The following is a 16,496-nucleotide window of genomic DNA, read 5'->3' as shown; positions in this document are numbered from 1 at the left end:
AATTAACCCAAATAATTTTTTATTAAAGAAATGTTAATTTAAATTTGTTCACACGAATTTTGAAAGAAAAAAAAAACAGAAAAAAACGTATGTGCTTTTTTTATGCACGTCACTGTAAAATAGCCTAAATGAAAGCAATTCAAATTATGCACAGTTCATATAAAGTTCTAAAATATTTACAATTATTATACAATTTGAACATTTACAAAAAATAATTAATTGCAAAACAAAAACAATAGTAAACAAGTAATAGTATTAAATAAAAATAATTATATTTATAAAAAATTAAATAAATAAATAAATTGCATATAATGTTAAGTTTTTAAATGAACTTATCGCTTTTGAACACCCATACATAAGCCTCACTATTTGTACATATGTACTTATGCATACATATGCCCTATATGTATGTGTAATTGATTAATTGTATTGTATTTGTTAGTTGTACTATTTCATTGCGAATTTACGCGTTGCTAATCTTATTAAACCTAATATCTCTCAAGTTATCTTATTCGTATTCAGTAATTGGTCGATATGCACTGTTGAAAATACATAATATAAATACTAACTGAAATACATGCATATGTTTATCACAACACTACTAAATATTATATACTATATAATTAATATGATTAATATTGATGAGGAAAAATAAAACGGAAATTCTATAAATGGATTAACTAAAATATATTGAATTTTTATTTATAAAATTTAGTTCGAGATAAAAAATCGAACTGCCGTTTATTCTCTTTATGTAGCATATAGCGACTTATTTTGTTCTCAGACCTCAAGAATATGTACACTCGAAAAATATTTAGCGACAGTGAAGTCAAAATTACAAAGTTTGCAGCTTATTTTGAAGCAAAACACAATTTTTTTCTTAAAATGGTTTCGATAAGTTGGAAAATTGCTATAATCGTTATGTGTATATTGGTCAAAACTAAACCTAAATTTCAAAACCTTTACACTAAAGAAWTCTGCAGACTAACATTTGTTAGTTGTCATTTACATACCACTATGAGCAAAAAGTAGTAAGACTTTGTTCATAATTTTACAATTCTTAATTTATTTTTCAAAGTTTATGCCGTCCTCCTCAAAGTAACGCCCCTTGGACCTAAGACGCTTGTACCAATGTTTTTCCAATCGACGAAACAATTGTTAAAATCAATTTCCGGAATAGCCTTCAATGCACGTTGCGTTCACGTTTAATGTCTTCAATTGATTCAAAACGGTTTCACCGAAGCGGACGTTTGATCTTAGCTGTTCTTATTGAATTTGAATCACTTGTAAAAGATGGATGATCGAAAACGTTGAAAAAGCTGTTCAAGCGGGATGAAAATTATATGATTTTGTACGGAGGAGATTTAAAATTGGCAAAATTGGTTAGCAAAATTGCATTCCGACAATTTCGGTTTTGAGGATACACCACACCCTGGAAGGACTCTTGAAGCCATGTAGACTCAAACATAAGAGGTCATAATTGATCAATACAAAAGGTGTAGTGTTTCATCTGGATAATACGAAACCTTATACAATTTACATCGCTCGCAGAAAGCATGTGTTTATACACCTACCATATTCTCCAGCCTTAACAGTTTCGGACTATTACTTTCTCCGGTCTCTTCAAAACTGTTTGTATGGGAGAATTTTCACCTCAATTCGAGACGTCAAAAACCACTTGGACCAGTTTGTCGCATGCAAGGATTAAATATTTTATGAGCATGGAATCAATCTTTTGTCCGAAAGATGGCGAAAGCTATTGGATTGTTATTGTTTAAATTTCACTAAAAAAAACGAAATTACTTTGTGAAAGCGCACACACTTTATCTCTAGCCTTGACTTGGTCATAAAATTAATTTATGGCGACCGCCGAATAAAGTTTAAAGCGACAAATTCTGGTAGAAGAGGATATTATAGTATAAATGTTTATCGCTCAAGGGTATGTCTTTCTTTTTTTGGGCATTATAATATATATTATAGTATTTTAATTTTAAATTCGTCTGCAGTGATAAGAGAATCTGTGATACAATATTTTTACTGGCAAAAACCATTTGCACTTAAAAGTACATACATACAATATACATATATTTTGTGAAACAAATTAATTAAAGAATTCACTAAAAGAAAAAACTCTTAACCCTTTTTTTGTTACTTTATGTTTTAAGTCTCAAAAAATTTTGAAGAGAAACCTCTAATAAATCCCATTATAATTTAATCTCTAGAGACAATATCCATCTATTTTACGTCCATGAAGTAAGAAGATGACTATCAGACGCGATTATCGAGTTCGATTCACGATACTGTTAGACCGCCGAAGGTCAAGCGACATCAAGATTCAAGCCAACAGGAAGAAGAAGCTCAGCATCTAACAAAGATGTGAGCTTGAGTATTTATGGTGTATACACAATTATTACAATAAGTAGAAGTCACGTACTTGCTCGCCACTGTCCCTTCAACCGCTTAACAGTTTTCAGCAAAAGAAATCTCTTTATACCTGTCCACTATCACTTTTTCTTCGGTGTATTAGTTAAAAAGCAAAAACTTGATTTTAAGTAAAAATAATAATAAATCTTCAGAATATTGCTCAAAACTTAACTTTGGAAACGTTATGGAAGYTTTTTATTTATTTATTTATTTTTTTGAAATCTTCCTATTTTTTCTACGAAAAACTGTCGAAAAAAGAGCCAAATTCGAAATTTTTGTTGACACCATCGCCATTTTCACGATGCCTTCGTGGTTTTACATTTATTACGAAGCTTTCAATCATTTGTCAGGTACCGGTTGAACTAGAAATTAAAAAGAATTTCATATTAATTGGATTATTGCTTTACTGACACTTAATGCCCGCAAGAAACTGGTAAATTACTTTTAAATTAAATCCTTCTCATACTAAAAAATAACCACAAATTTCTACATCTGCTTAATTCTAGTCAAGAAAAATTAATCCCTCAATTAACTAATTAGAACAAACACTCTCACATGCAATACAATAATAAATATAATTAATAAATCTTATTACAAAATGCTAATCTTTTAAATTGTTTTGCCGTCAATCAGAAGTGAAAGTGCCAACACAGATAGCACAATTTATGATAATCCGAATTAGAATCAATTGAATATAGAAAATAGTAAGAAACCTCTCTCAACGAAATATTTTTTTCTTAGGTTAGTAAGACTGTCAGTGGCATCTGTGCCAAATGTCACATCAAAATAACTATTAGTGTTTAGTATAGCTTGTCTTTCTGAAGAACATAAAGTGAAAATAAGAAGAAGTACAAAGAAATTTCATTAAATCATTGAGAGCGAAATGAAATTTCTGGACTCGAAGCGTTCAGAACTTCAGAATGTTGGAAGGAGTCTTCGATGATAATTTTTAATTGATACAAATTATTGGAAGAGGGTCGAGAACGCGTTGACAACGAACCACGTCTAGGACGGTAATCAATATCAACTGATGATCAACACGTCAATAAAATAAAGAAATTGGTACTTCAGAATCGACGATTAACACTCAGAGATCTTACTAGCATCGCTGGAATATCGCAAGCATAAATGAAAACCATTTTGAAAGATCATATCGTCCTAAATAAAAAATTAAAGCACGATTGGTTCCAAATTCACTCAATATTCAATATCAAAACAGTGTCGCGTAAACGTCTGTGAAACAATGCTTGCGCTCTGGAAACAGACGATCAATCGGCCGAATATCGTGTCAAAGTAGGTCAAAAATCATGGTTATGGTTACAGCTTTCTTCGATTATTAAGCTATGATGGATTCCGAATTCCCTCCGACCGGCCAAACTGTCAACATGGAATATCATAACTAGAACGACCACTCCCAAAAACCGTTTTAAGTCAATTGAAGACATTAAACATGAATCGTTATGCGCTTTGAAGGCTACTCCCGAAATTGACTTTAACAACCGTTTCGAGGATTGGAAAAAATGTTGCCACAAGCGTATAGAGGCAAAGGAGGATTACTTTGATGGGATGACATAGAAGAATAATTTAAAAATTTTAAAGTTATGAACAAAGTCTTAATATTTTTCGCTCATGGTAGTATATACTATTCAATATAGAAAATTTTAAAATGAAGCATAAACAATTTCGAGTTGTAACATAGTATCTGAAAAATTTGCTAAAAGATTCGATTTGGACCTCTAGGTCCATGTAGCAAATCCTGTTTAATAAAGCAAATCCTCTTTAGTTCTTTAATAATTATAGGTACGGAGTTTTCTTTTTCGGTAGTTAAGGGTCTGAAAATACCACTACCGATTTAGATCGATAAGGGTCTCATCGTAGCACCATGCATCAATAATTAATTTTAAATAATTAATTTTAAGGTATATGGCAACAATATTATTAGTTCTTCATGACGACTCGTCTTTTCTTCCATAGATCGACTATATTTTCAAAACGAAAACTATTCTCAAATTAATATTTGAAATTAATATGGAAATTAGCATTTATCGGCTATAGATAATCGAATTTATGAGATATATTCGTATATATTGGTGTTATGGTCATCTGAAGGGACCGGCTTCCATAAATAATTACAAATATTTAATATATTATAACAAAAAAATTTAGATATATGGTATGGTACATATGTAAAATCCGGAAAAATGGTTAGTTTGGGTTCAAAAAAATATTATCTTTATAAAAAAAAAAATTTTCTATGCAGATATCTGTCTTAATCTTAATTTTGATCGCCCAGTTTGAAAGAAAGAATGAATGACAGCTGTATGCTACGTTGCCCTGATCCGTATATATTCGAAAATTATAGCATTGTCTTTTAAAAAAATTCATGCTAACTTGCGTGAAGATATCTATCAAATGAAAAAGCTTCATATAGGCGATACTGACAAATTGGCAGCTTCTTGGAAACAAAAGAACCTGAGCAACGTTTCAGTCCGACATCTCACAAACTGAGAGACTAGAGCGCATATATAAATCAACGCAGCCCATCACTTTAGTCATTTATATACATGTATAAATACTATATATACTTTATATGACTTACTCACGTTTTCATGTATAAACATACGCACAGTTCTAATAAAGTTTCCTCTTGGGTGTGTTCCGTATTAATAAAATGGCATTAGCACTTTCGCCAATAATTTTTTCTGAATTAAATAATAAACGTATCACTCAAGGCACAAAAATAATTTCCTGACAGGCGGTAGTGTAATATGTCTATAAGAATTAATGTACACTTGAATACTAATATTATTAAAAATTATCAATTTGCGTTTTAGTTACTCAATAATTATAAATAATCTGCGTGTCAAGTAGTTGTTGTTTTAAATGGTAGCTACAACGAATCTGTGTCATTATATATATACTTGTAAGTATACAGACATGCTGGGTTATAACAAACGTAGTCAGGTGTTTAGGTATTTATTATATGTACCATACTACTATGAGCAAAAAATTATAAGACTTTGTTCATCCTTTTAAAATTCTTAATTTATTCCTCAAAATCTAGGAGAATTACCCCGCCAAAATAATTTTTCGCGAAATTTAAATTAAAAGGTCTTACTATTTTTTGCCCATATGTCATTTATGTATGTAAGGCTTTCACTCACCTATTGGTACTTAATTGCTTTATAGGGCAGGACTTTTGACACCATCAGAAAAAAAATTTCCCACTATTTATATGCGAGTAATGTTGTAATAAATATAGGTCAGTAACTACAAGTTTTGTTGTTTTGGATGAATTTGAATGTACACAATTTATGACACTCTAATCGTAATTTTGATAACAGTACGTTTGATCAGTACGTTGAGCTGAGTAGATTTAGCCATGTCCGTCTGTCTGTCTGTCCGTCTGTATATAATATATACGAACTAGTCCCTCAGTTTTTATACTCTCGCAACAAAGTTGCTAAGGAGAGTATTATAGTTTTGTTCACATAACGGTTGTGTGTAAGTCCTAAAACTAAAAGAGTCAGATATAGGGTTATATATACCAAAGGGATCAGGGTGACGAGTAGAGTTGAAATCCGGATGTCTGTCTGTCCGTCCGTCCGTCCGTCCGTGCAAGCTGTAACTTGAGCAAAAATTGAGATGTCATGATGAAACTTTGTACACGTAATTCTTGGCTCCGTAAGAAGGTTAAGTTCGAAGATGGGCAAAATCGGCCCACTGCCACGCCCACAAAATGGCGAAAACCGAAAACCAAAAAAAAAAAAAAATTTAGCACAAAGGATCACATTAGGGAGAGGCATATTCGGACGTATTTTTTTTTGGAAAAGTGGGCTTGGCTCCGCCCCCTACTAAGTTTTTTGTACATATCTCGGAAACTACTATAGCTATGTCAACCAAACTTTATAGAGTCGTTTCCTTCAGGTATTTCCATATACAGTTCAAAAATGGAAGAAATCGGAAAATAACCACGCCCACCTCCCATACAAAGGTTATGTTGAAAATCACTAAAAGTGCGTTAACCGACTAACAAGAAACGTCAGAATTTTAGAAATGGCAGAAGGAAGCTGCATTCAGACTTTTTTAAAAATTGAAAATGGGCGTGGCGTCGCCCACTTATAGACTAAAAACCATATCTCAGGAACTACTCGACCGATTTCAATGAAATTCGGTATATAATGTTTTCTTAACACCCTGATGACATGTACGAAATGTGGGTGAAATGGGTTTACAACCACGCCTTCTTCCAATATAACGCTATTTTGAATTCCATCTGATGCCTTTAGGAACCAATGATGATAGCGGAATAAAACTTTACACAAATACGGTATTTGAGCTGAAGTAGCCCTTGTGGAAAAATTGTCGTGATCGTACTATAACTTTTCAAGGTCTCTGATATCGAACACGAAGAACTCAGTGCCTAACGTAACCTAACCGAAAATATCGGTAAATCTCTCAGATTTTTTCATGTAATTCAGAGGGCATCATTTTTATACTCTCGCAATAAAGTTGCTAATAACGATATATATCGTCATATATATGGTTACATATACCAAAGTGGTCAGGGAGGCGAGTAGAATTGAAATCCGGATGTCTGTCTATCCGTCCGTGCAAGCTGTAACTTGAGTAAAAATTGAGATATCTTGATGAAACTTGTCATAAGTATAAGATGTTCGATGACACCCGAACTTAGCCCTTCCTTAGTTGTTAAGATATCGTTTTGAAATTTTGCAAAAGTCATTTTCTCTTCAAGAAGCTGCTCATTTGTCGGAACTGCCAATATCGGACCACTATAACACATAGCTGCCATACAAACTGAACGATCGGAATAAAGGGCTTGTATGGAAAACTTTCGCATTTGACGTGGTATCTTCACGATACGCATATAGCTGCCATACAAACTGAATGATCGTAATCAAATTCTTGCATGGGAAACTTCCTCATTTGACAATATATCTTCATGAAATTTGGTATGAGTTATTGTTCATATAAATAATGTAATATCGGAAGAAATAGTTCAGATCGGGTTACTATAGCATATAGCTGTCATACAAACCGAACGATCGGAATAAAGCGCTTGTATGGAAAACTTTTGCATTTGACGTGGTATCTTCACGAAATTTGACATGGATTACTGCTTAAGGTAATAATATAATCTTCGAAAAAATTGTTCAGATCGGATTACTATAGCATATAGCTTCAATATAAACTGAACACATAGTTACTAAAAGAAATGCACCTGTGAAGGGTATATTAGATTCGGTGCAACCGAAGTTAACGTTTTTTCTGTTTTTATATTATTTTGGAGCCTATGAAATTTCAATATCAGGATACTTCAAATATCCCACAGACCTCTCAGCACATCAGTCGCCAATTCTACCTGTTGGGTAGTGTAACTATATTAATTATAATCAATTATTAGAAAATTTCAACACACATTTCTACAATAGGCTTAACCCTAGGTGAAGAGAAATTCATCTCAATTGACTAATATATTACAACATTTGCAAACATTCACAATTGCAACACAATAATAGAATTAATAAACGTTTCCGATTACAAAATGCTAATCTGTGAAATTGTTTTGCCATCAATCAGAAGTGGAAGTGCCAACACAGTTAGCAGTTAGCACAATTTGTGACAAGCTAGATTAGATTCAATTAAATATTCGCAATTATATGCATTAATAAATATATGTAAATAATTTCAGTTTTGCTTAATCTTTGCGCATTTGGCGCTGATATGGCGAACAAAAGCACATAAGCGCCGTTAATTGCAGCTCAGTCGCTTATTGACGCTGTCGCACATCATTTCGCCAATACAAAATTGTATCTAAGAAATTTTGAAAATGTTAACCGAAATTTTGTTGTGTATTTGTGCTGTGGTTTGCCTCTATTTATCCTATCGCTATGCGGTCGGGCGTCCTGAAGGATTTCCGCCGGGTGAGTAAGCCCATGTGCATGTGCGCGTGTATGCGTGTGTTAATGTGTTTTTATACGGTTATTTGGTTAAAAATTTAATTTCGAATTTTTCGTTTTGCGTTGGAAATTGATTTTGTGTCTTGCCGTTGCAGGTCCCCCACGCATACCGTTCTTCGGCAGCTATTTATTCATGATGCTGGCGAATGCCAAATATTTGCACAAAGGTGTGTTGAAATTTAGTAAATGGTATAAATCCGACATTGTGGGCTTTCATGTCGGCCCATTTCCTGTGGTGGCGGTGCATAATGTRGAGGGAGTGCGTGAAGTTTTAAACAGAACGGAGTTCGATGGACGTGCTCAGGTGTTCTTGGCTGAAATGCGTACACCGTGTAATCAAGTTTTGGGTAAGTTTCTCGTTGAAAAGTGCAGTCGTTGAGGATTTTTTTTTTCTTGGAATACCTCTGTGGCAATSATTATGTACTTAAGTAAATTTATAAACTGAGCGGGTATTTTTACAAGTTCACATCTCGTGCTTAAAAGTRTCACTACCGAWATTTAGTATGCTGTTATTTTAACAKYCTGGRGTTAGCCTTAAAAACTYTGTTTTAGAACCTTTAAAGTGTGGTTTTGGGATGTTTGAAGACTTCAGTCTACTTTTTGTATATTTTCTAAGTTGATTTAAAAAAATAGTATTAAAAATTTGGAAAAAGAATTTTCATATTTTCTTCTTTTCGAAAGTTGGCGCCAATTGGATATTCCAAGCAAAGCCACATACATATCTCATACAGTTCATTGTTCCATTGAATGCGATATGCGCCGTGGCCAACGTGCAAAGGACCATAAATCTTTCACAGAATCTTTCTCCCGAAATCTCGTATCGTCGACTTATATGTTGTCGTTATCGTCCATGCTTCTGCACTATATAGCCGGGCGGGAATAATGAGTGACTTCTAGAGTTTTTTTTTGTTCGTCGAGAGAGGACTTTGCTTCTCAATTGTCTACTTAGTCTGAAGTAGCACCTGTTGGCAAGAGACATTCTGTGTTGGATTTCGAGGCTGAAGATGTTCCAAGATAGACGAAATTATCTACGACTTCGATGTTATGTCTGTCCACAGTGACGTGAAAGCCAAGTCGTGAATGCAACGACTATTTGTTTGATGACAGGAGATATTTCGTCTTGCCCACGTTCATTACCAGATCTATTTGCTTTGCTTTCTTGTCCAGTCTGGAGAAAGCAGAACTAACGACGCGAGTGTTGCGGTCAATTGTATCGATATCATCGGCTTACGCTAGTAGTTGTACACTCTTGTACCAGATGATGTACCAGAGATGGTACATTCTCTATTCAGATCTGCAGCTCATATAATTTTTTTCAGCAGTTGAAGAAGTTGTATGATAAGGAATCGCCATTTCTGAAACCTCGTTTGATATCGAAAGGATCGTAGAGGTCCATCCCGATCCCGATAAAAGTTTTGGTAATTTTCAAATCGGCCTAAAATTCTGAGAAGAGATAAAATGCAAAATGTGTGCACTTGTTTGTGTTACAAGAAGATCTAGTAGAGATGTGTTTCTTGTTTTTTTTTTTTTTTTGGGTGAAATGAAACAATTTTTGCAGTTTAAATAGGTTGCTTTCGTACTAGTACATTGACTTTAATTAATGATACGAGAATATTGCCACATTAGTATACTGAATTTCCATTTTCCGTACAGCATTTCCATTTTGTTTCATTTCACAGGCATTTTCTTCCGTGAAGGACCCGTCTGGAAGGAACAACGTCGCTTCATATTGCGTTACCTACGTGACTACGGCTTCGGACGCCGTTTCGCCGAATTGGAGTCGATCATTCAAGAGGAGATCACCGATCTGTTGGATCTCATACGTAAGGGGCCACAGTATCCGCATGAACATGAACTCTCCAAAGTAGGAGGTCATCGCATTTCCATACCAAATATACTTAGTCCATTCGTGACCAACTCATTTTTTCACATACTCATGAATGAGCGCGTCCCACGCGCTGAACAAGCAGAATTACTGCAGTTGGTCAAGATGGGTATGCAATTCCAGCGTCATGCTGACGATTATGGCAAAATGCTCAGCATAATGCCATGGATACGTCATGTCTTTCCAAAGGCCAGCTCATACGAAGCACTCATGGAATCGAACGTATTTATTTACGGCTATTTTGAAAAAATCGTGGACTATCACATACGCACTTACGATGAGTGTAGTGAACGCAATTTCATCGATTTATATATTAAACAAATGAAGCAGGAACACGCGAAGGGGCATACTGATTGCTACTATCGTGAACAATTCATTTTGAGTTTGGCCGATTTTTCCTTTCCCTCATTCACCGCAGTCGGCGCACAATTGGGCTTTCTGATACAATATTTCCTAATGTATCCGGAAGTGTTGAAGCGCGTACAAGCGGAGATCGATACGGTGGTGGGTAGGGGACGTTTGCCCAATTTGGAAGATCGCCAAAATTTACACTACACCGAGGCGACTTTGCGCGAGGGCATGCGTATTGAGACCTTGGTGCCATCCGATTTGCCGCACAAAGCTGTGGTGGACACAGAGCTTATGGGCTATAAGATACCAAAGGTAAGGCTTTACGTTGCATTTTTTTAGTGTTCAACTCCATTTTTTTTTTTATTTATTTTAGGATACAATTGTGATACCTGGTCTCTACGCTTTTCACTCGGATCCACGTCTCTGGGGTGACCCGGAGAACTTTAGGCCAGAACGTTTTTTGGATGACAATGGTAAATTGAGCTTGAAGAAAGATATTTCATTGCCGTTTAGTGCAGGTGAGTTGAATTTCTATTGCGATAACCATTCAGAGGTTGATATAAGTTTCATTTAGGTAAGCGTCTTTGTGCCGGCGAAACTTTCGCTCGAAATATTATGTTTTTATTGACGACGGCGCTGTGTCAAAATTTCAACTTTGTTTTGGCACCCGGCGATAAATTGCCAGATATGTCGAAAAATTTGAACGGGCTTTCTACAACACCTTTGGATTTCTGGGTGCAAGTAGAGGAAAGAAAGTGACGTATTGTTTTTGTTATTGTTACTTATATTTGTAAATATGTTGATTAGTTCGAAAAGAAAAGGCTGACTGTTCTATTATGAAAGGTTTTACATATAATCGTAGAGCGTGTTAATTGTGCTATGTATGATATACAATACAGATAAATATTTAAGCTCAAAAATTATAAAATATATGAAATAAACTTATTTTCAGAGGAACTTTATCGAATATGTCCATTTATAATATTATTGAATAATTTTTTAACCCCAGTTGGTATTACATTTAATTTGTTGGGAGACATTTTGCATTAAATGTAAAATTGTTTGAAGAAGACTTCTTCAAGTAGAAACTACGTCCAACTAGAAGTGATCCCATACAAGTACGCATATTAATTACTCTCTTGTATCTGAGAGTGTACATGAAGACCGTAGAGAGTCGATTCGGCGCCGTTGGCAGCAACTCGGCCTGAATTATGAAACGTCTTGGCGCATCTTTCGTTGATATCTTTAATTAAAAGCGTACAAAATAAAGCTTGTGCAAGAAGTGAAGTCCCATGACCTTTGCAAGAGACGTTGCTTCGCTCTATGGGAACTTAATAATTCCAAGAAGTTCCGACGTTTTCGAACCAAATTTTGTTCAGCTATGAGACCCATTTCTGGTTTTGGGGCGAAGAGTAACTTGAAGTGATTCCAGAGTTGACATTTTATCCAGTAAAAACAATGAGAACGTAACTGTCAATGGCGACCGTTATTGCGCCCTGATAATCGACTATTTGATGCCTGAAATTGGAGCTCGTAGTCTCGCAGACATTTGGTTTGAACAAGACGGCGCCATTTCCCACACATTGCATCAATCATGGGTTTTTGAGAGAACCTTTCGGTGAGCAGATAATTTCACGTTGTGGACCAGTCGATTGGCCACCAATTTACTCTAATGGAAAGCCGCCGCTACACAATTTTTTTGTAGAGCTAAGTGAAATCGCTCATCTATGCAAATGAGACCTGGCCGATTGATGCCTTGGCGTGTTATTGCTGGCATTAGGCCAAAATTGCTAAAAGTGGTGGAATATTGGGCCACTCGACTGGAATTGCCCGAAATCTTTTTAAGAAAAGTCAAACCCTTATCTTTAAAATAAAGCAAAATTCTTGGCCGTAACATTAAATAATATATGTTTTATTTCTACTTGAAAACCATATGCCTCAAATAGCAACAATCTTTATTTTTACATATCGCTCGATATTTTTTCGGAGTAAAGGGATGCCTATACTTACACATATGTATTTTTATTAGTATTTCAAATTTTTGTAAATTTTCCATGATGTATTACTACATACAAAAATTTGGCAGGTGTTCTTTATTATCGTCTCTTTAAAAAAATTTCAACTGCTTGTTAGAAGTCTGACAGATTATCGCAGGGTCATTAACAGCAGCGATGGCGCGTTCAAAGAAATTATATATAGAGTAGACTTGGCATGAAATTTCATATATATAGATGTAGACATGTACATACATACACATTTATGTAGGTGTGCAATTAAATTTAGTGGGGCGAATGAGCTGAATCGCTGCCAATCTCTCGCGCTCGTTAACTCATTTAAATTCTGACAATGCCGCTTATAATGATACTTTATTAGGTGAAAGATTATGATTAAATGTGACACCCCTACACGAAAATTACGTACTAGTAATACGAATATCCAGATTATAACGTCGACTTATTGAAAACGTTAAAAAAAAATTATTGTGAGAAATAGTTAGTTATTTTTAAGGGATCAGTAGGGCAGATTCTGTTTTTTTGATATTTTTTTTCATAGAAATTTTTATTCTACAATAGAACTTTTTTCAAATACCATGAGGTATATCGTAGAGTGCATAAACAAATTTTTTCGGAATTTTTTGATGACATCTATCGGAGAAATGACTGGGTGAATGACATGCGTTTTTCACTGGCGGACACGATTTCTCATGTTTGGATCATCTGAAAACATAATTTATTCTTAAAAAGTATGTGAATGGTTATCGTCCCTACTAGAATCATGAAAAAATGTTGATAAATAAAAAAGTAATTAACGTTTTTTTAATTTTCCCCCATGTTTTTTTACAAAAATTTTGTCACAACGTTTTCAATAAATTATAAAAAATTTTGAATCTAGAAGGGACGAACATTTAAAAAAAAAGCAAATTAAGCAAATCGGTTGAGTAGTTCCAATCATGTCCGCCAGTTTGTTTGAGAAGCATGTTTTGAGAAAAACGCGTTGAAAGTGTCAGGTGTGCACTACGAGCGCTCCGAACGTCGAGCGGTATTATTATTTTCGGCCCTTTTTCGAAACCTTCAAATGGTAAAATGGGTTTCTACATTCTAAGGGTATAGGGGAACAGAAAGGGTATAGGGGAACAGAAAATGCAAAAAAAATTTTTTTTTTTTTTTTTGAAAAAGATTTCCCTACTGACCCCTTAATTTATCTGTATACGAGATGTGTTCCAATAATAACGGAAATTTTAAATTAAAAAAAAAAATTCTTTTGTCTATGTTAAGGTTTTCGCCTTCAAAATAGTCCCTATTCAATATTATACACTATTGCTAGCGCTTTCTCCAATCGTCGAAACTCTTCTCAAACTCGATTTATGGATAGGCTTTAGCTCTTTTAGATATACGCTTATAATGTAACCTTTTATGAAACGAAAATCGCCAAACACATAAAAACATGTCTAACCTTAGACAATGCAAACATAACCTCATATAAAATATATTGTATTGATCGGTGTAGAAGAGAATTACACTTTATATTAACAGCAACTTAAAATTTAGTGCGGACTGTTTGTTATCATTCGAAAGAACATTCTTTGGAATTTACATTTTGAAGATTATCTCTTGTGGTCMGTATTGGTCGCGGCTCCGTCTCATATGGTCCAGCTATTCAGTTCAAATTCCGATGACTCGTTTGAGCATTTCGACTGATAACAGGCGAATGACACGCTTGATATTTTGCTCCAAGGCCATAACCGAAGCGGTGGCCAATGTACCAGCCCAAATCGTGAAATTTGCTGACCGAAGTGTTATCTCAATAAATTCACTGATTGATGCGATTTCGCCGAGATCAGGCATCAAATAGTTGGTTATCATAGCGACATAACGGTCGCCATTGACAGTTAAGTTCTCACCGGGATCATTTTTGAAGAAATATGCCCCGATGATTTCACCGGCCCACAAACCACACCAGACCGTTGTCGTTTCTGGTTTAAATGGCAGCTCTTGAATCTCTTCAAGTTGCTCTTCGTCCCGAAAGCGGCAATTTTGCTTGTTTACATATGAAAATTCTTACTTCAAAAGCCAAATATCTCGAAAAGTATTAATGATATTATTTTTGCGCTCGGACCTTTTTAGTAGCAAATAAAATTTCCTAGAAGTTTGTCATTTACATTTTTCCATAGCTCTTGTCATTTACGAGATATATACAAAAAAAAAATGGGAATCTCGGGAAAAATCAGGTTTAGAGCTCCGTACTACCTCGCCGATGTGAGTTTCGACTTTGTCGCAATGGACACTTTTGTAGAGTGTTCAATTCTGAGGAATGTGTGTCCAAAGTCAAAGCGATGCCATAAAATGCGTTTGAGCTATAGAAATTAAAAAAAAAACGCGATTGTCTTGTATCCAATCCCTAATATTAATATTAGGGGCTCAAATTTTCAAGGAATATTGTTTAGGGTATTTCCAAGGAAATTTCATGAGGGGATTAAAAAAATTAATTAAAAAAAAAACACTCTGACATTTGATCGAATATAGTGTCCTTTCTTTAGTTTTTTTGGTTTTGAACACCACGCTAAAAGATTGGTTGGCAAAAGTGGTTGTAAGCGCATTAGAAGGGCATTTGCAGAATTTCCTATAGGGAAGGTAATATATATATGAGGACTCAGGGAAGTATTAACCCGATTGAACCAATTCAACATTTTCGCGCAACGTGTTTCTGGGAGTGGTTCAAGACGAAAATGCAGCATTCGTTAGAACAGAAGTGCGCGATTAATTTCTGTGTGAAACTCGGTAAATCTGCGACAGAAACAGATGTTGCTCTCTCCCCGCCCAAAACAGGGAAGAATGAGCAAATCCAAAGAAAAAATGATGCTCATTGTCTCTTTTGACATCAAAGGCCTCATCCACCATGAATTTGTTCCTCCTGGACAAACCGTCAACGCCAAGTATTAGGGGGAAGTTCTTAAGAGGCTCAACGAAGGTTCAATCGGGTCCGACAATACATCGCAGCGGATTGCAAGTTGCACCACGACAACGCCCCGGCTCACACCGTCTTTCTTGTGAACAGCTACCTAACCAAGGCACGCATCCCAACGCTTCCACAGCTGCCATACAGCCCAGATGTCAAAAATTTAAAATTTTTATGAAAACCATTATAAGGGAAGTGTTCTGGGTTATTACTCGATTTCACTTGAGCAGGGACAAAGATATGAGTTCTGTACCTTAAATTACGGCTTAGTTATGACACTTTATACGTTTCCTATTAGTGGCGTTTGTGGGCGTGACAATTGACCGATTATGGGTGTACATAAAATCAAGGTTCGTATGGTTCAAAGAAGAACACACAAGTTCCAAGTTTCATCCAGATATCTAAATTTTTACTGAAGCTACAGCTTACACAGATGGACGGATAGACAGGCTGTCACCCGGATATTTGATATTTAAAAAATTGTGTTTTGTTAAATTGGTACCACTGTCCTTAATTTCTACGTTTGTGTATAGCGGGTGGTATAACGTAATACCGAAAATCAAAATCTGAAAATTGAGAATTCCGACAGTCAAAATACCGACAAATCAAAACACCAACAAATCAAGAAAAGGTGGCTTTGTTCGTTCGATACCCTGCGGCCTTCGGTCTCCGTCCATGAACACGCTCAGGATTATAACCCTTAGTCAGTAGAATTCGCTTTCTGTGCTTCGATAGAACTAAGGGCATACAAGATAAAATATTTTTCACATATCGGCATTTTGATTTAGCTGCATATTTAAATTTAGTCGGCACTTAGAACTTCGATATTTTATGTGTATCCCCCTTTAAAGACGATCGAGAGGTCGTTGAAGACATGCCTCGTTCTGGACAACCTCTTC

The 16,496-nt window shown here is 35.2% G+C and overlaps 1 protein-coding gene across 1 annotated transcript; it reads left to right on the top strand.

Annotated features, from left to right (window-relative positions):
* Nucleotides 1-8,220: 8,220 nt before the first annotated feature.
* Nucleotides 8,221-11,608, top strand: LOC108977974 (probable cytochrome P450 304a1). The gene is made up of 5 exons (XM_018947986.1): nt 8,221-8,369; nt 8,501-8,752; nt 10,085-10,953; nt 11,015-11,159; nt 11,216-11,608. The coding sequence occupies exons 1-5, from the start codon at nt 8,276-8,278 to the stop codon at nt 11,398-11,400; spliced, it is 1,545 nt and encodes a 514-aa protein (XP_018803531.1). The 5' UTR covers nt 8,221-8,275; the 3' UTR covers nt 11,401-11,608.
* Nucleotides 11,609-16,496: the final 4,888 nt, after the last annotated feature.

The sequence above is a fragment of the Bactrocera latifrons genome, unplaced genomic scaffold (assembly GCF_001853355.1).
Source record: "Bactrocera latifrons isolate USDA-ARS-PBARC rearing strain unplaced genomic scaffold, ASM185335v1 scaffold_981, whole genome shotgun sequence".
In the NCBI taxonomy this organism is placed as follows: domain Eukaryota; kingdom Metazoa; phylum Arthropoda; class Insecta; order Diptera; family Tephritidae; genus Bactrocera; species Bactrocera latifrons.
Note: the sequence above shows the minus strand (reverse complement) of the source record. Positions and strands in the feature narration are given on the sequence as shown.